The sequence below is a fragment of the Castanea sativa genome, chromosome 11 (genome assembly GCF_040712315.1).
Source record: "Castanea sativa cultivar Marrone di Chiusa Pesio chromosome 11, ASM4071231v1".
Taxonomy (NCBI): domain Eukaryota; kingdom Viridiplantae; phylum Streptophyta; class Magnoliopsida; order Fagales; family Fagaceae; genus Castanea; species Castanea sativa.
Window position 1 is genome coordinate 35,920,514 of NC_134023.1, and position 19,982 is coordinate 35,940,495.

The 19,982-nt window shown below is 33.1% G+C and overlaps 1 protein-coding gene across 4 annotated transcripts; it reads right to left on the reverse strand.

Annotated features, from left to right (window-relative positions):
- Nucleotides 1-1,081: 1,081 nt before the first annotated feature.
- LOC142615866 (chlorophyll(ide) b reductase NOL, chloroplastic) lies at nucleotides 1,082-17,810 on the reverse strand. 4 transcript variants are annotated; one of them, XR_012840870.1, is made up of 16 exons: nucleotides 17,338-17,646; nucleotides 15,773-15,841; nucleotides 13,919-13,980; nucleotides 13,690-13,776; nucleotides 12,706-12,773; nucleotides 12,579-12,627; nucleotides 12,413-12,498; nucleotides 11,522-11,579; nucleotides 9,814-9,864; nucleotides 7,069-7,119; nucleotides 6,903-6,944; nucleotides 4,922-5,032; nucleotides 4,700-4,759; nucleotides 3,430-3,510; nucleotides 2,839-2,912; nucleotides 1,082-1,242 (listed from the first exon to the last, which is right to left on the reverse strand). XR_012840870.1 is itself a non-coding variant. In XM_075788779.1 (14 exons), exons 1-13 carry the CDS (start codon nucleotides 17,615-17,617, stop codon nucleotides 4,712-4,714), a joined length of 1,062 nt encoding a protein of 353 aa, XP_075644894.1. In that variant the 5' UTR covers nucleotides 17,618-17,646; the 3' UTR covers nucleotides 1,082-1,242; nucleotides 4,700-4,711. The 4 variants fall into 4 exon arrangements, 2 of the variants coding, with proteins under 2 accessions (XP_075644894.1, XP_075644893.1); XR_012840869.1 differs by lacking the exon at nucleotides 2,839-2,912; XM_075788779.1 differs by lacking the exons at nucleotides 2,839-2,912; nucleotides 3,430-3,510.
- Between the last annotated feature and the right edge of the window lie 2,172 nt (nucleotides 17,811-19,982).

Here is a 19,982-nt window from a genome sequence, read left to right on the forward strand (position 1 = left end):
TCAATCCCTTTTGCGTCCTTTAATATATATATATATATATATACACACACATATATATATATACACACACACACACACACATATATATATATATATATATATAAAATGTTATTCAGGAATTACATGTCGTCAATTAACATGTCAAATTGTCCTTTGGGTTGGATGTTTCATAAAACACTTGGAAAAGACTACAAGCAACTTACAAACTACCATAATAATGAATATAATTGATACCTCTTTTATAACTAAAAATAAATATCTAAATTATCCTTTCGTGATTGATAACATGCATAATATCAATTATCAATTTGTAAGACTTACGTAGTAGAATTAATGTAGTAAAAAAATAAAGATAACAATTTTAAAATGTTCATTTTAAAAACATGGATTTTAAAATCATAAATAAGAGTTTGGAAAAACTAATGAAGAAGTGTTATTTATGTCAATTGAGCTTTTGGATAACAATGATGTAAAATTGATATTTTAAATACAAATTATCGAAATGGTTTTTTACTAATGTAGTTAAGGTTATCTAAACTGGATATAACTATTATTGACAATGAGTGAGAAGTAACGCTATAAGTTTGGCAAATCAAATGCTTTTATGTCAGTTCGTTAAAAAAAAAAATGTATTGCTACAAGAACAAACTATTTTACAACATTTTTATAAATTGTTGATGCGACAAACTTTTCATTAGTTTTCATCTAGGCCCACTATTAACATCACTTTTTCATTTACCAATATCCACTTACCATATTAGCAGTTTGTAAATAATTTTGTAAAAAAAGTTGTATCTCTAGCATTACTCAAAAAAACAGAATGTCACTACTAATAGTTCTTCATAAGAATTTATTAGAAGTCAAATGCATTAATTTAATCAGCATTCAAAAATTTTTTATAAGAGAAATGATATGTCCACAATATTTTCACAACAAATCCTAAGTGGCAGATTGTTACTGGTTGTTATTGTTGGGGCAAAAAAGTAATTTTCATGTTAGGTTCAAATTTGAACCAATAACAACTAATCACCTGTGATTTGTTGTGAAAATGTTGTAAAAATATTGTGGACGTAACACTCTCTTTTTATAAACATATTCTTATAATTCGATGATAAATAACCATATCCGTGCACAAAATTTACCCAATATACACACATACGTTTTCCCATTACTGCACTTCCATTTCCATTACATCAAAACGATCTCTTGAAGATGGCTCTCAGCCACCAATGCAAACTCGAACTGAAAAATAATAATAATGATAGAACTCAATTATTCAATTATACATCTAATATACAGACATATTGTAATTAAAGAGCAAGTCCATATTATAGAGCTCAGCTGGCATAACTATTAAATAGTCAAACTTAGTACTAAGTTTTTTTTATTTTTTTTTTATGAATAAGAATTTATTAAAAATAAAAGCAAGATCTAAAATGAAGTCCAGAACACCAAACCAGCCGCATACACTACAAACCACTTTTGTCAAAACTAAACAAAACCACCTCCTCCTAACTAGAAAATTACACCAAAATAAAGGGAACAAACTCTCCAGCAAACCTACTACACTCCAACTAGAGGAATCAAATCCAGAACAGAAGCTGCAACACTATGAAGGCAGCAAGCAGGAGATAAGTGATTCATCAGCACCATCTATTTGCGAAATCTTAATCTTTTTTAGACCGCTAGCACATGCCTACCAACCCAACCATCACCAAACCAGCCATAACCAATCTACATATTGTCTAACTGCCCCTAGCCATAACACATAATCTTCCACATATAGTACTGTCCATTGTTGTGATCCTTTCAGGCACAAAGGCCCCTATTCTACATTTTATTTCAAACAATATTCTTTCAACCATTTTTTCTTCAGTCAACAACTCAACATAATTTATGAAAATTTACAAGTGTTCCTCTGCCTCCTGATATGTAATACAGCAGCTGCTATGACCATTTTCCCCACTCTAGATTCTATACTTTAACCAGTGAAAATTTTTCCCCAATCAATTATTGCATACCAGTGATCAGGCACCTGCTGCCATAAACACTCCCACACTACTCACTGCCAAAAAAAATCCTGCTTGAAAAGGAATATTCAAAGAAAATATGGTCCCTACTTGTTCTGCAAAATCCACACAACAAATTTCCTTGCCAACCACATTTAGCTAATCTATCACAAGCAGGCAGCCTATATTGAATAGCCAACCAAAAAAAAATGCATGTTTTGGCATGATGGCTGCATTACAATTTTTAGTTAAGTCCATACTTAAGTGTCTTCTCCATAAATAGGAACCAGCTGAGACTTGTGTTGAAAATTCCTTTGATCCATAGATCGAGGAGTTTCCATTGCCAAAGACCATTAACAATAACACTAGACACCCTAGCTAAAGGATAGCTGCCAGCAGGAAAAATTGCTCTAGTATCGAATCTGTGACTAAGGACCCCTTGTGGATGCCAATTATCATGCCATAGATCAACCCTACTCCCATCTCCAATTTTCCATTTAAAAAAACTTCTCACAGATTCCCCAAGCTTCAGAATTTTTCTCCATCCCAAAGAGCAATTCTGGGGGGTTTCACATCACACAAAATTTTCCCATTCAAGAGGTATTTGTGTATCGAAGCCACCCACAAAGAGCCAGCTTGCACAAGATAATTCCGAATGCACTTTGTTATTGCAGCCCTATACCAGTCCCAAAGCCCTTTTCAGCCCCAGTAATGCATATAAAAGTGACTTAACAATTGTGCGCGCGCACGCACACACACACACAATATTGGTTCAATAAGCCCCCCAACAAGAAAACCTATCAATAGAAAAACACAGAATAATACATACAAGTGACTTAAAATTGCACTTTTGTGCCAAAACTATCCGAATCAGATTCTCTTACTGGTCATACATCTCCGTGCCTGCAATTTTTCATTTCAAAATAGTAAAAACCTAGTCAGAACAACCTGGCTATTTTATGATTTCCTTCCTTATATTTAACTCTTGCAAGCACCTTTAAAAAAATAAAAAATAAAAAAAACATGAGCATGTGTCTTCCCTCATATTTAACTCTGTCATCCATGCATATGCAAAGGTTACAAACTAATATGTGCTTATGTGAATAGGTTATAAACTAATATGCGTTTATGTGAATGCAGTATGGTATTTAAAGTGCAGTTTTTTCTTCTTTTAATATCTTGTGAATAAATAAATGTGCATGACATCTATTCTACAACCCCTTATAATTATAAGGCATGTTCTCAACAAGGATTGATTGAGTTCTTTAATTCTCTAACTACATTATTAATTTGTCCGTGTAATTGAAATAAATATTTTGTCAATCACAGAAGCTTAACCATTGATAAGCAATGGATTGTTAATGGCCATAAAACACATCATAATCTAATACTCATAACAGGGGACATAGATGAAGCTTACCACTTCAGCTGGTTCTGCCAAAACATTAATGAAAAACTAGGCCCACAATTAAGCAAACTGTTTATTTTTGGGACCAAAAACCTGCAGAAGAGAGATAAAGACAAGATATATATTACGCTTATTCTTCTTCTTTTTTGAATATATGGAGAACCTCGCTTTACTTGATAGCTACTTACATGTGCTTTAGAAGTAGATGTTGTCATTGGTGGTATGGATTAATTGTAACCATTGTTATGCTTTTATTAGTAGGCATGTTAGTATTGTTTAAAGCATAATTTTTTTTACTTTGGATTTATCATTTTATCTTTTATGGTTTTAACTATTATATATAAATATTTGATATTTGTATGTGGATGGTTGTTGCACACATTCCAACATCTAGTACCTTTTCTTTTTTATCCAAAGATGCAATACTTATTTAGCGAGCATATTAACATTCCAAGGCCATATTTTTACACCCACTGTTCATATATCTAAGCATAATATTGATTACACGAAAGTAGTTCTCAATTTCATGACAACAAAAAAAAAGAAAAAAAAAACCAGTTCCAAGATAATTTATCTTGCTATATCAGTGTATCACCATATCTTTGTCCTCCGGGAGAGAAATATCTAAATATGGCATCCAATTATCTCATTGAATCACATGTTCATTGTCCAACAAATCTAGATCTACAACTATGTTCAAATGTTTAAACATTGTGTTATATTGATAATTTTGTGCTTTTTATCCTACAGTACAAGGAATGTATATACTGAACTTTTAGTTTGAAGAGGAAGAATATAAGGAATGCATATCTATTAGAGTTTCAGGTTTATTGGATTTTCTCCTTGGCGTTGATGGGATTTCATTGACCCAATTTATTCATGAGAAAATTTGGTTGATAATGCATCCATATTCCTTGTATTTCAATCTAAGAATATTTTTGGATAACATTTGAAATCTTGTATGGACATCAACTAGTTAGTACAAACTTATGAACCCTCAGTCTTGAGCAAGATTCTGGAAAACCCAATGCACTTCAAAATTAATAATAATAAAATGATCTCATTCAATTTCTATTCCTTGCTTTTAATAAAATTTATATTCAAATAGGAACATATTGTAGATCATCTAACCAACCACAAAAAATAGCCATAGAGTTTAACAAACAAACATGATCTACTTGAATTGATGGCTTGATTGTGAAGAATACCAAAATTGGAAATGATCATGAAATATAACAACAAAAAGTTCAAGGTTTCATAAGAATAAACAATCGAATTCCACCTTTGAACATCTTCAATCTTCAAGCAAATATTTGTTTCTTCTAGCACCAAAAGCAAATCTCTGTATAACAAAGCAAAGAGAAGAATACAATTAGTGATACCAAATTTTCATACAAGTATTATGCAACTTTGAATACATTGTAAAACAGGAAAGAAAAGAAAAGGGATTGGTGTTCATATCTCTATTCAAAGAAATATTTTGAAAAAACAAAATCTTCTTAACTGAGAATATCTGTGAGTAGGCTTTTATCCCAGTGAGAAAACGAATGTATGTGGGCTTCATTGATCCATTGGCAGGGACTGATCTAATGTTTGGAACAAGGTATTTAGCAACCTGTGAAATCCCAAATGGCATCTAAGGATTAAGAAAATAAAGAAGGAAAACAAAAACAAAAAAAATGAAAAAGAACAAGGAAACAAACATGCAAATGATCTACAAACATTTGAATACATGTCATTAGGTATTGCAACTCCTTATCATATATAATATATCACAGTGGAAGCTCAGTTAAGAATTCAAATATATATATATATATATATATATATATATATATATATATAAAAGAAAAAAACTCATGTGTGAGAGCACGAGTTGCTAGTATGTGGCGCATTCTTAGAGATCTCTTTCATTTAGTCTTCCATCTCATCATCTTCTCTAATTACCACCTTGTGTCATTCTTTAGCCTTCCACCTAAGCAAAGCTTTAAATAATTGTATCCATTTAAACTTCCACCTAAGTTTAGCCTTCCACCCATGCAAAGATTTTAATGAGTCATTTAATTTTAATTATTTATTTGTATTCGAAAATAAATAATTTTATTCCCATAAAATTTTAATTTAAAAAAAAAATAGAAACCACTTAGCATGATATGATGTAACTCTAAACAATTTTACACTAACTTTTTATGAGATTAAAACTTGAAAATCTCATAGATGGATTTCATGTTCTCTATATTATTAAGGTGCAGACTCAATTTCAAGCCAACTAGATGCTATTTAATATATGATCTAAAAACTCATCTTTTATGTTTACTTTTACAATTTCAAAACTATAATTAAAAATTTTGATAGATGACACAATTATTGATCTCTAATCGTCTTGAGAATTTGTAAGCATATAGGGTATAAGATGAAAAGATAATCAATAGTAGATTTGCCAAAATTCTCTTCCAATAACAAAATATGATGTGGTGTAACATTGATTCAAGTTACATCAACTATAAATGGAACCCAACTCTCTCTCTCTCTCTCTCTCTCTCTCTTTATATATATATATATATATATCCTTTATACCAAAAAAAAAAAAAGGAAGAAAAAAGAAAATATCCCAAAATATTGTGTAAATGCCAAGACAATTAGAAAAGAAAGTAGAGTATTTGAGGGGGGGGGGGGGGAAGCAATTAGAAAATGGATGCTGGAAGGCTTGCACACCAAAGGATATGTATGCTGATATACAAGAAGACGTGCTCTATATAGGTTAAGTCCTAAATGAAATTTGACAGTGCAAGTAGTAGAGGAATAAAAAGTCTAATGACACAGTAATTATCCATGACACAAACAGTTTTAAGAGAGCAAGATTTCACAAACGAATGTTATTGAAATATTCTCAGGAACATAGCCACGCACTGCGCAAGACATCAAATAGTTACATTTTAATTGCGCCCCAATTTTATGCCTAGTGCCCCTCCAATTGCTCTATAATTTGATATCAAGTGTATTTAGCACTCAAATTTCATGCCAAGTACCCTTTCAATTATATTCTAATTTTGAGTCAATTATATTCATATGTAAATTCGTGCTTCTAAACTTAAAAAAATATAAAAAGACTCAATTTAAATTTATTATGCTTCCATCTAATACTAGTAAGTATCAATATGTACAGTCTCTTATTTATTAGTTTGAAACGTTATATAAAATTGTAAGTGTTCTTAATTGTACACATGCATATGCAGTAGTTATAAACTAGTACGTGTTCTATGAATGTTGCATGGTATTTAACGTAAAATGTTTTCTTCTTTTAATGTCTTGTGAATAAAGAAATACTGCATGAAATCTAGTCTACACCATTAATTTGACCGTGTAATTGAAATAAATATTTTTTCAATCACAGAAACATAATCATTGACAAGAAATGGATTCTTAATGACCATAAAATATATTATAACCTATAATTCTCATAACAGGGGTACATAGATGAAGCTTACCACTTCAGCTGGTTCTGCCAAAACATTAATGAAAAACTTGGCCTGCAATAAAGGAAATTGTTCATTTTTGGGATCAAAAATATGCAGAAGTGAGATAAACACAAGATATATGATGCTTATTCTTTTTTCTTTTTTTGTTTTTGAATATATATGATACTTATTCAACCTGCTTTGTGGTGGCGCCAGACATAAGAAGATCAGTGGTGACCATTCCTGGCTGTACACCCAAAGAAAAGAATAACTTATCAAAAAACAAAACACCCAAAGAAAAGATAAAGGACTAAGAAAAAATAATTAGACATGTTTTTGGACGAAGGACATTGGATGAAATTGTCTTTGTACCCTGGAGCCATAAGCTGGCAGGTTTACTAGTGCTGCACTCTAAGTCATGAAGATACTAACTTACTAAGGGTGGGTAAAATGGGGAACAAAAGGTAAGTAAAATAATAAATATTACACATGAATCAAAGCATATGCAAAGGACTTAAATAAAAAGTCTCCAGGTTATGTAAAAAAGACTTAGTGATGAATGCCAAGAATAATATTGAGGGAATTAACTGTTTATGGGTGTGGACGAGTGAACTTCTACCCAAATGAATGCGACTTTTATATCTTACCATTTTCAAATTGTAGATCACAAAAAAATGTGAAAAATAAAATAAAAACTACATGTTATTCCTACTGTTATACCTACAACTTTGAGACCGAAAACAAACAAGATCAAATTTCAATCCACCAATCCAGTCCAAACCTGCCAGAAGATATAGCAATAAAACAATTATATTTGGACACTAATATTCTATTTTGAACCTTCAGTGTTTTCCCATATTTCTCTCATTCATGAGAAAAGTATCACAACAATGCCAGTGCTTCATCCCTTTAGGCATCACCTATCAGCTGCAGTAAGTCCAAGGCTAGCAGAGAGAAGCAAACTACCAATTAATGCATCATTCATTGCACCTGATTTTATTATCATGGGTCAAAATGTAACAACCTGGTCCTTCAAATCCAAAAGGCTAGCCCGGGAGGGAAGGGATGCCCATAGTAATCAACTTCTCAACCTCTCTGTCACTAGTCTATATGGAACTCCACCTTGCTCTGCACAAGTGTGCCATCACACGCATGGGTCACAACATGTGGGGCCCTACTAACACGTAGGCCTTGTTTGTACCGTTTGTAAAATATTGACTCCTTCAAGTCCAAAAGGCTAGCCCAATTGGGGAAGAAGTGCCCAAAAGTTATCAATTTCTCAACCTTTTTGACACTGTTGATATGGGACAACACCACACTCCCATAATGGTATCAAAGCAAACCTAGTCAGCCCATTTCACTCAGGGGCACTGCAATGGAATATGGGCTTTGACAAGGACATTAGGTATTTAAATGAGAGACTGTGATATCCCAAATAGATTGGCAATTTGATTTATGAGTTTGTGTTCTACTAGTATGTGTTGAGTCTTAAATTGGCCATGTATTTGGTCGATAATCCTTTTGAGGTATAACACAAATGTGACTAGCACTTCCTTAGGCAATGACACAAATAAATTATTGATCCTATCAACAAGTATTAAGAATAGTCAAGATAATATCATATCTAATTTCACTTCCTTTCCAGTAACTTGGAACACATTATTATAAAAATTGAACCTGTATATGTTTTAGTACGCCACTATTGTAACTGATACATGCAACTATAGCCAAAATCCTTCCTCTGTTTTGCATTTCATGTTATTGCACCATACGTTTATGTATCTAAATGCATTTCTCTCTTCATATGCAGAGAGAAACCTTTTTTCGAAGACTCAAGACCAGGCTCCCTAATGAAATGTTAACTGCTCCTTCCCAATAAACCAAATTAATACAGAAGTTGTAACATGGGAAAACCACAGAAAACACTACTTATTAGAACACATATATAAATAACAATTTTCTCATTTATCAGAAAGAAACTCTCCATATGATATTTTTGAGATACAAAAAAAAAATCAAAGCTATTAAAATTATTCATTAATCCTTACAGTTTTGGTAAGTTCTGTGAATATGCTTTTTTTTTTTTTTTCATTTAATAGAGGGATGAGAGATTTGACCCTTGAATGTCTCCATGAGAAACACCAGGAGCAGGAGCTGCCAATTTAGCTACATGGATTTTGGCGTAAAATTGTAAAAGAATAACATCAATATGCTACTCATCACCTAAGCATCTCCAAGTCCAAACCTAATCAGAAGTGCCCCAGTGAAATGACATCTCAGGCAGACAACTTTGCTGCACAGTGGTGATTTGCATGCAATTTGATATGGTTACTTGTGTAACATACATGCAGAATAATTAATAAACTCATTGTAAATTTGATGATGTATGAGAACACGTACTTAACTGACATCATACTCAAATTCTGGTGCTATTTGTCACGCCCCAGAATACATTTCATGACTGATAAGCATTTAGATGAGTTTTGGAAGAATGTCCCCTGCCCCCCCCCCCTCCCCAAAAAAAAAAAAAAAGTGGAAAACTATTTTATAATGATTGCCTGAAAAGAAGGATATCCCAAAAAAATAGTTTCCAACCAATTACACTAATGGAAAGTCTCAAATAACATCTAATCTGTCGAGGATCCATAGCTGACCCAAGTTTCGGGACTAGGGCTTTGTTGTTGTTGTTACTATCTAAAATAAAATAAATAATAATAAACACCAAATTTTGTAACATCGGATAAGATGTGTATCTATGGCATTCTAGTGGCACACACAAACATGAAATTTAATTGAAATGAACTAATCAAATAGGCAAGTTAACTTTCTTTAGACTAAACTTTCAGAATTATAAACTACTTCTGACAGGTATTCTTTGATTAACCATGTTCAGCATATAGAAATTAAAGATCAGTTATAATATAAGCATAGTATAACATACCGACAAATTATGGACTACCACGTTTTTAACATCTTGCATCTGCAATTCTGCCTGAAAAGAACAACATTCAAACTACAAATAATTAGAAAACAATTTAGATTTTCATACAATTTAGTGCATGTGTTCAGAAATATACTCAAATTGATCTTCAGGTTTCTGAACAGATGGAGAAATAGGAATGAAGATAACAGAAGAAAAGAGAAGAGGGAGATTGGAAATCGACTTTATGCTGCCTCCTAACACTTTTTTGTGTACAAATACAATATGAGTTAAGACTTACATAAATACACTTGATAAAAAAGTTCTTTTTTTGGTATCCAAGTCAATATTCAATTGAATATATGCAAAGGGCTGTAACCCATATACACAGCATGTATACAAAGGTTACACCAATATTTAACAAAAAGTACAGGCTGTACAGCTATCAAGCATCTCAAACATATTGGCAAAAGAGAGCAGAACAGAAGCATTCATCCACTCAAATAGAGATTAGAGGAATAAATGCTTTAGGTCTGGAATGGATTTTTCACATCCTTCAAAATTTCTAGCATTCCACTCACACCAAATGCACTTTGCACCACATGAGATAATGAGGGATTGCAGTCCGAATTACAATGTTACCACATCTACTAACCCTACCTTGCCAACTTGCTAAAAGCTCCAAAACACCCTTTGGCATAATTTAGTGAACCCCAAACAAAGTATACACCATACTTCATAACTCTAGAGCAACCAGGCACTGAAGAAGTACGTGATCTGTAGTTCCCCAGCCAACTTACATATACAACACCAGTCTATAAAACTAATTGCCACTCCCTAAGATTATTAACACTTGGGATTTCCCCAAAGCTGCTGTCCAAAGAAAAAAGGCCACCTTGGTTGAGACTTTAGGCTTCCATAAACTTTTAAAGAACAGGCTAAAGAGTGTAACAATTGTATAAGATTTCACTTCAAAACCATTCCTTCAGGAAGGATTCTAACAATGCTTATCCATGCCACTCTGTCTTACCTGATTTGAATAAATTATATCCATAAATGATACAATGGACTCCAGCTCCAATCCTATACTGTTCCGATAAAATTGGCATCCCAATGATAGGTATCCCTAGATAAAGTCAAATGATATGCCACTAATGCCTCCTTGATATGTGAATGTGCTCTTGATTAGCAGAATTCGACTAGCCATAAAGAGATAGAGTCGTTTCCATCCAGCTAGGCATTTCTCCATTTTTTCCCGCAATAGTATTAAAATCATTTCCACCCAGCCAAGTGTTTCTCCAGGTGTAAATTAAATTTATCCTTCTATACACATTTTGTCTATTTGTAGCACAAATGTCTTCACTTTCCAAGAGTAACTTGTAGCCTAGACGTTTCTAGTATGACTATCAGAACATTCTGAGATATGCTGTTAAAGGGGCAAAGACCAACCAGAGGCTCCAAGCTTTCCTTCTCATGTTTAGGTGACAAATAAGTCTCAATCCAGGTCTCTGAGATTGAGAGCCTAACCAGGAAAATGACTGGGTGACAATATAGTGAAGTAGACACATGGAGGCATCCAATTTATAAAATTTAAGTTGTAAAAAAAAATTTATGAAATCTCCTATAAAACAGAGATTGAAAGAAAGCATAGGAAATTAATTTTAATTTCCTAATATCCCTCCCTCCCTCCCTCCTCCCTGTGACTTTGCAAAACAAGCTGACCACATACCTGCAATGATTTTGTTAAATGCACCACACTTCGTTTTGTGGCTCCATATGCAGCAAATCTATGCAAAATAAACAAAACAAAGAAAGAACCATCACCAGGTTGTTCAATTTTAGAACAAAAAAAGTTGACTAAATATAGAATCTATTTATGCAACTGGCATTTACATAAGATATCAGGGAACACAAACAGCTTCTTGTTGATTGTTAAAAATGTGATATACAATTGCAATAGCACTGTAATAGCAAGAACAAAAAATTCACAAGATGAAGAGAGATATAGTTTTATCCCACAAGATATGATTGAAGCATTCTTCATAAAAGCCAGAACAAAACCCACATCAATGGTGAACCATTTCTGTCATTGTATATATTATGCTCCGATGATTCAACGTAGAGTCATTTCAATTGAAAGCACCAGTAATGCAATTACAGTGGCTTAGGTGGTTGTGGTAAGTAACATCAGCAAGAAAGGGGGGCACCATTGCCAGAGGTGGCATGTGTATTATATCAAGTAAACAAGATAAGTAAATTGCATTCTGGCTTTGTGTTTTTCAATTTGTAAACTATTCTAACAGTTCAAGGGAAGAAAATAAATAATAGACATTCATTGGGAAACACTTTTCAGTCTGTTCTTATATCAGTATTCCTAGTAGATTGCATCAAGAGAGATCTCCCCCCCCCGGTGGTCCCCACCCACCCAAAAAAAGAACCATATTATATAAGTAGGAACTAACTTCTAATGTGCATTACTTCACCAATATACCTGTATTCAGGCCAGCACAAGTACCCCATAGTAGCTAAAAGATAAGCAGCAGCATGATGAAGAAACTAGGAACCGAAAATTTTAAGCTGGTTCAAGAGTATAATGCTGGAGTAAATTAAAATAAGGTACCTCGGGGTTGGTCTTCCATCTGAACCCGCCCCATCAATGTTGAAAATATGACCCCCTCTAGGCTGGTTTAACATCATCTTTATTGCCTGAAGAACAATTCAACATTCACGTGTGACATTAGGCCTCAAACAAGCCACTTAAGAAAGGAAAAAGAAGAAAAATCTACCTCTCGGCAACATATCATCAAACCAAGGGTGTTTGTAGTTACAACTTCACTGCAAGAAAGAGCCCATAAGATAAACAACTTAGAAGATGGAAAATATGAGGGAACAGAAAACTGTATGAAATCTCACATAAGATCGTCATCTGAAGTTTCTGCCAGTGGCTTATAGCTGTAAGCATTTGATCCTGCATTATTAATCTGCATCATTCTCAACATAGGGTAAGATTGTAATGGCAGAACTAGATCTGCTGCTCATTAGAGCACCAAAAATTTGAAAGCAATAATAACAGAGCTTTAATCTTAAAATTTAAAAAAACAAAACAAAACAAAAAGGCAAGGAGACAGAGAACAGTTCTGATCTGAACTCATTGACGCTGTAAGGTTTTTTAATTAACTTCAGAATCTTAGCATTGATTTAAAAAGGAAAACACTGAAAATGTTAAAGAATCCAACCAAAAAGCTTAAACTAATAAGTGTAGAGACCTAACAAGTAAATAAGCCCATATCCTAGCACAACCCCAATCAAAGGTTCTGTGGGATAAACTATAAAAATTAGCACCCCCTCTTATGTCCAGACCCAACCAAAGCTTTAAAAAAAACAAAAAACTGAGTTTAATGACCCAAACAAAATTGAAACGCTGACAAAAGGACCTAATTAAGCATGCAACTGTGGGATCCCCTACAGGAAAGAAGCCAATCCCACTCCATACCATGAAAAAATGGAGCACATAAGGTGGACTACAAGCTGAAGATTTATTTTCTTGACAAATTGCTGTTGAATAATCACTTTTCTGTAGTTTATGATTATTCAAGAGATTAAGCTTCTCTAACTGTTGAAAATACTCTCCTGACTATTTCCATGTCATTCAACAAATCATAAAGTAACCTTATACCCACAGATAGCAGCATCAGTCATTATACAGTAATAAGATAGCTTAAAATCCATTCCTTAGTAGAACCCATAGATATCCAGAAAAATAACTTTCAACATCAAGCTTAAATTTTCAATCAACATGAACAATAAAACCATGTTTTTATCCAGCTTGGAGAAGAAATAAATAGAATTTACATTAAGCAAGTAGGGTAACAAAGATAAAAGATCTAACATTAATACCCATATATCAATGTATTTCAGATTTCTTTGTGCAAATCCAACTAAATCCTTCACGTCCTGTCCTTCTCTAACATCACATTTAGTACCCTGTAATAGAGGGAGTGAATCAGAACCAGCAACACAAAGCATAAACAGATTTAAGTCAGGGATAAAACATTAAGGGAAAATAACAACAGAGGCAGCTGAAACAGGAAAAAATATATTTTTTTTAAAGTCACTAAGGAGGTACCCACACATGCTGCTCCCCAAATTCTTCTCGCAGACTTTTAACAGCAGATTCAACCCGTTCAGCTGTCAAAAGAAACAGTCAAGCAACTGTAGACACCTTTCATATAATATTTGAATTGCAAGCTCAAAATAACATATTAAGTCAAACATTCTCCATTTGATATCATTAAATGGTACCTAATTCACCAGGGGAAGTAAAACATGCCATTCGAATGAAGATCTAATGCAAAAAGGATTAAAGAAAGTATAATGAAATGGGATAGAATACACAGAGAGATAGGATTCGAAATGAGGAAATCCACTTAAAGATAGGGGTAGCCCCTATTGATGAAAAGATGCGGGAAGTCGCTCGAGATGATTTGGTTATGTTCAAAGGAGAGAAAGTAATGAAATGGTAAGAAAGTGTGAGTCAATCAAAGTTGAGGGAACGAAAAAGAGTAGAGAAAGGTCAAAAATAACATTAGTAGAAGTAATAAAAAGAAAATAAAAATAAAAAAGAAATTTCAATTAGGGGAGTAAAGCATGACTTTAGATAGGACAGAATGGAGAGATACAATTCATATGGCCAACCCAATCTAATCTGTCAAGGATCCATAGCCAACCCCAAATTTTGGGACTAAGGCTTTGTTGTTGTTGTTGTTGTTGTTGTTGTTGTTGTTGTATAATGAAATAGGACAACTGGACATTTCCTCCCATTCAACAACTGGAAATACACAACCCTCTCATTCATGATGCACTGGAGGTTGTTTCCACTATTTGAATGGGTTTATCAAGAAATGTATAAAGTTCTAGGGTTGGAAGAACAGAAACAAAACTCTCGAATAATTCCCAAAATTCTAGATTATTTGAGGATTGTGAACGATCTATTCTTGACATTAAATATTTCTTTTTCCATACTCTCCTTGATTGGAGTTTAGTTTTGCCGTTCTATTCTTGTTTTTCGCTCTCCGATCTTATTTTTCGCTCTCCGACCTTATTGATCATTGTAATCTGGGATCTTGATTTCTACCACTATAGTACATTTCCAGTTTACTTGGTTTTTTTTTCTAGTAAAATTTCTTACGCTACTTATCCAAAAAAATAATATTAATAATTCCCAAAATTCTTAAATATATGTGGAAATTTTCACATTGAACAAAATTGAACCTGATTCTTCCACATTTACAAATCAAATCCAAATTATCTAAAGATATTAAATAATTAATGCATTATTCCCAAAGCTCGGAAATAATAGGAATATATCCAAAATTACTAATAGTTACAAAGTTATTCACAATGAAATTGAATGAACATGTTTGTTAATTTCTTAACATGTATTGCTATTGCTACCAGCAATTCATTTTGAATCATTCTCAACTTAGCATCCATGTAGCATAACACCTTCTCTGCACGTGTGTATTATTATGAATCAATACATAGGTCAACCTTCCCCATATAAGATTAATTTTTCATTAAATTATCCAAAATAAAATGAATTTTCTTACGCAAGAGCTTCTTATAAGTTCAAAATTTACATAAGAAATAAACTGCTTTGGTGTCTCTTAAAAAAATTCACAAAAACTGTCCTTGAATATTAAATATGAAGTGAGCTTTCTGTGCCTCATTTCATGTCTCATACTCTCATATATGCCTTCATACCCTCAAAGACCAGTAAATTTAGTGGTCCTCCTCCTCCAAAAGTTACTCTATATGTAAATTTTTTATCTCTGCCAGATGAGGACTACATTGAACAGTAAAATAAATAAAAAATTATTGCATGAGAACATCATACTTGACCAAATAATTTTGACCATGAAGGTAACTTATTATATGTCAGGAAGACTATCTAAGATAGGCATGAAGTGTAAGTCCTTACCCGATCTTGAGCAAATAATGACATTGTCACCTGTTTGTAGAAACTCTTTAGCCAGTGCATACCCAATTCCTGAATTTATAAATAAAAAATTAAAAAAGCAAGTTAAAAACCTAAAAATTAATGACATATGGAGGGGGTTTTTTTTTTTTTCTTTTTTTCTTTTTTGATAGGATGAAGGGGAAATAATAGAATCCATAAATTGAGAATTTAATTTTCAAATTTATCCAGAAATAGATTTTGACATTTGGTTAAATTAACCAACACCTGGGGAATTTATCAAACGTAAAACACACACAAAGCCTATTACAATGGGTATGACATGCTTACAATTAATTATTAAACTAAAGAGTTTATTTGACAATGCTCTAATTAAGCTGCATCCTTTACTCATAATAATAGGGTTCGGTTAACGGGTGCCCTTACGCCATTTGTTAACGGAGCATTTTGGAAAAGTTTTGATACCACTTTTACGGGAAAAATAAAAAAATCTTTAAAAAATCTTTTTTTTTTTCTTTTCCCATAAAAAGTTGCTAAAAATATTTCCTAAACCAATGCTCTTAGGGCACCATTAACTTTTACCATAATAATATGCTATTGTAGCAACACAATTTCAGGAATCTTAACCTTCAAATGCATGAGTTTTTCAGAAAAAACATATGACCATTCTATTGTGTTGTCTAATTTTGTAACAAAACATTTGATAGACACACACAAACACAATGGTATTCACTTCAATGAAAACCACATAAAAGATAAAAACCCAAAAACAAAGCAACTGTAGTGTGAACCACAATTCACAAAATTATAATAGGCTTAACAGGAAAATTACTACCAAAACCTGAACCTCTTTCCTGAAGGAATTTTATCAAAACCTACACTACAGTAACCCTCATTTTATAGACTCCTCCCTAAGCAGTTCCTTAAACACAAAATATGAAGTCAAAATGTACTCCTCCGTTATGCAATATAGAAGCTATTTTATCATGAAAAAACAATATTCTCAACAACTTTGTTGATGTCCTTTGAAAGTTTATGACCTCTGGTACAACTGTTACATAACTAACTCCACACCTTGCAATTTCAACCGATCAAGGAACTTGCTATCTTGTCCTTATTCTCAACATCAATAATACTTGTGCAAATTGATTGTCAACGCTATTCATACCATATATTTTCTTCCAGGAGATGATTAAATATTATGCCCACTTCATGAATATGATTTTACATAATTTCCCTCAAGTAAAAGTAAAAATTTAAACGTCTCTTTTGATTCTCTTCCTCCAGCCTCTCAGTCTCAGCAACCAAAATAAATCCCATATCAGTGCACTGACACAACACACAACAACTGACATAGCATTTACACCAAATTGTCAAACCCCAGAAACTTAAAAGGTAAAATTACACATAAAATACCAACAAAACAACCAAAATAAATAATACCCAGAAAAAAACTCAAGAAACCCAGATCAAAACTCAAAGAGCAGGACCAAATTAGCAAAGCAGAACCACCAAAAAAGCCATAAAAAAAAAAAAAGACACAGTCATAAGCTTCAAAAAAAGCTGACCTTTGGTGGAACCAGTGATCAGAACGTTATAAGGAGGAAGCATGGGCTCTCTGGTATTAGAGGTGGAAGAAGATTCAGCATTTACAATCTGAGAGTTGAAATTCACAGCAAAAGGTTTTTGGTTCTGGCGGGAAGAAACGGACAGAAAAGTGTAACGGTTGAATTGAGGAGTGGAGAGGTATGGTGGTTGAGAGAAAGGAGAGTGATTGGGTTTGGAGAAGAGTAGAGGAGAAGAGAGTGATGGGAATGTTGTGAAGTGGGGATAAGGAGTCATCGCCATTGGAATTGGTTCAAGACAAGGAACTCAAATCAAATGGATAAAATTTAATAAAAAGAGGAAGCTACACATTCCCAGTATATAAGGGCAGGATTGGAACCATGGCCCTCAAATTTTTAAAATTTATTTTAATAATATTATACACTAGTCGCAAATCAATGCGATGCATAGGAAAACTATTGATTATGGAAAAAAAAATAACAACAATTAGTAAAAAAAATTAAATTTATCTTAGAATAAGTTTGGTGTCATAACTCGCACATGTGGCTAGTTGTGATCGGTGGAAGGATGTCTACACATGGACCCACTATCACCCCTCCACCAAACCCAGAACTACTCTTGATCTCATCATAGTCATAAGAGTAGTTTTAGGACTATATTATTTTACAACTTTTTTGCCACAACTTTGACGTAACAATTGTAGAATGTTGTTTATGCACAAAAAAATTATTTATAATAAAATCTAAGAAATTTAGAAATATAAAATTGGGTTAATAATATGCACATTATAGGCATTTTGCTAGTTAGTATTTTTTAAAAAAATAAAGAAATATCTAACTTCCATGCTTTTCTCAATCCTACTTAGTCGTAGTAATAACAATTATAAAATTATAACACCTAATTCCATTATCTTTTATGTTGAATCCAAACAAATAATCAATCAACCAAAAATCATAGCTTTAATTAAGAAAACAAAAAATCACATGAACCCAAATAAAAAGCATTTAAGATGAAAAATTAAGATTAACCTACTAAGACGTAAATATCAAAAGTTCCAAGACTTAAAATTTCTAAATTTATAGAATTCTCAAATTCTACTTCAAAACCAAATACAACCCTTCAAATTCAACAATTTTATATATAACATACCAAATAAAAAAAATTTGTTCCCTGGACTTGAAGACGTAGGTTGTAGTTTTGATTTCTCTCAAAAAAAATAGAGATGTTTCATTTGCCATATACAATATAAAATAATTAGTAGAAATTTCAACTCAAAAACCAAACCCACAAAAACAATGTCAATATAAATATGGAGATTAACCCAAATACTCAAAAGAAAATCAATTCTAAACATAACAAAAGAATAAAATAGAAAGAAAATTTCAAGCACATATGAAAGAAAATAAAAAATTTGACATAAAAGATAAAATTCATTAGTAACAATATAAACAAATATCCACATACGTTGAATTGAAATTCATTAATAACAATATAAACAAATTCGACATAAAATTCATTAATCAAAGAAGCAATCAACTTTCATCTCGATGGATGGACCTTATTTTCTGGCTAGAAGAAAGTTTGAAGATTTGGATTGTCACTGTCATGTAGTTTAATGAAATTGTATGAAGATGGTACCTAAACATCACATCCATGCTTGGAAATTGTAGGTCTACTCATGGGAGCCTATAATTTGTCATGATGCTGTTGATATGGGATGGTCAACACTTGGTGACCAATGCATTAATGACGGAAAGCTTCTAGTTTGCTCATACTATCACAATTCTGTTGGAGTTTGGGTAGCAGATGTATTGGTGCTTTTTGATCAAGTTGAATTTATATATATATATATATATATATATATATATTTTTTAATCCTAAAGTGAGGTCAAGTTTAGGGTTTTGAGGTGATAATTGCTAGGGTTTTGAGCAGGGAAGAAAGACTCATAACAAGAGTCTTTCTCTCTTTTTTTCTTAGGCTGCATTTGTTTTAGTGTAAAAGCATTTCCGAGTGTAAAATAATTTCAAGTCAAAATATTTTCGGGAAAGGAAAATAATTTTTAGTGTTTAGTTGTATTTTAAAAATTATATTAGAAAATAATTTCAAGTGTTTCGTAACATTTTGAAAATACAAATTTTCTACTAGTCTCTCACATTTTTCAGCCATTTTCTCAACTTCCAAACAAATTTATATCAGAAAATCCACCACCACCAACACACCAACACCCACAGAAAATCCACTACTATCCACACAAAACCACCAAAACACCACCACCCGTACCACCACAACAAAAAAAAAATCAGAGATCAAAGAGAGAACGCAGATCGGCGAGTGGCAGACGACAAGATCAACAGGAGATGATCTGACCCAAAGGAGGACGAGGCAATCTAGAAGGCAGCGGCGACGACAGACCCGGTTCAAAAATCAAGCGGCTGCAGGCTTCATGTTTGGCGCGATCTCGGCGGCGCAATCTTGACGGCGCGTTCTCGAAGGCGCGATCTCGAAGGTGCAATCTCGCTGACGCCTTCTTGAAGGCGCGATCTCGCCGGCGCGGGTTGGGGTGCAACCTAGCTCACTCTCTCTACTCTCTCTTCTCACTCTTTCTCTCTCTCTCTCTCTCTCTCTCTCTCTCTCTCTCTCTCTCTC

What these genes read in the sequence shown, in the direction of transcription:
- LOC142615866 (XM_075788779.1), bottom strand. Translation starts at nt 17,617, where the DNA reads ATGGCGATGACTCCTTATCCCCACTTCACAACATTCCCATCACTCTCT. An exon ending in CATTATTTGCTCAAGATCGG is followed by an intron (nt 13,981 to 15,772) that starts GTAAGGACTTAC and finishes TTCTTTTGACAG; the next exon opens with CTGAACGGGTTGAATCTGCT. An exon ending in CCTACTCACAGATATTCTCA is followed by an intron (nt 4,760 to 4,921) that starts GTTAAGAAGATT and finishes TTTGTTATACAG; the next exon opens with AGATTTGCTTTTGGTGCTAG.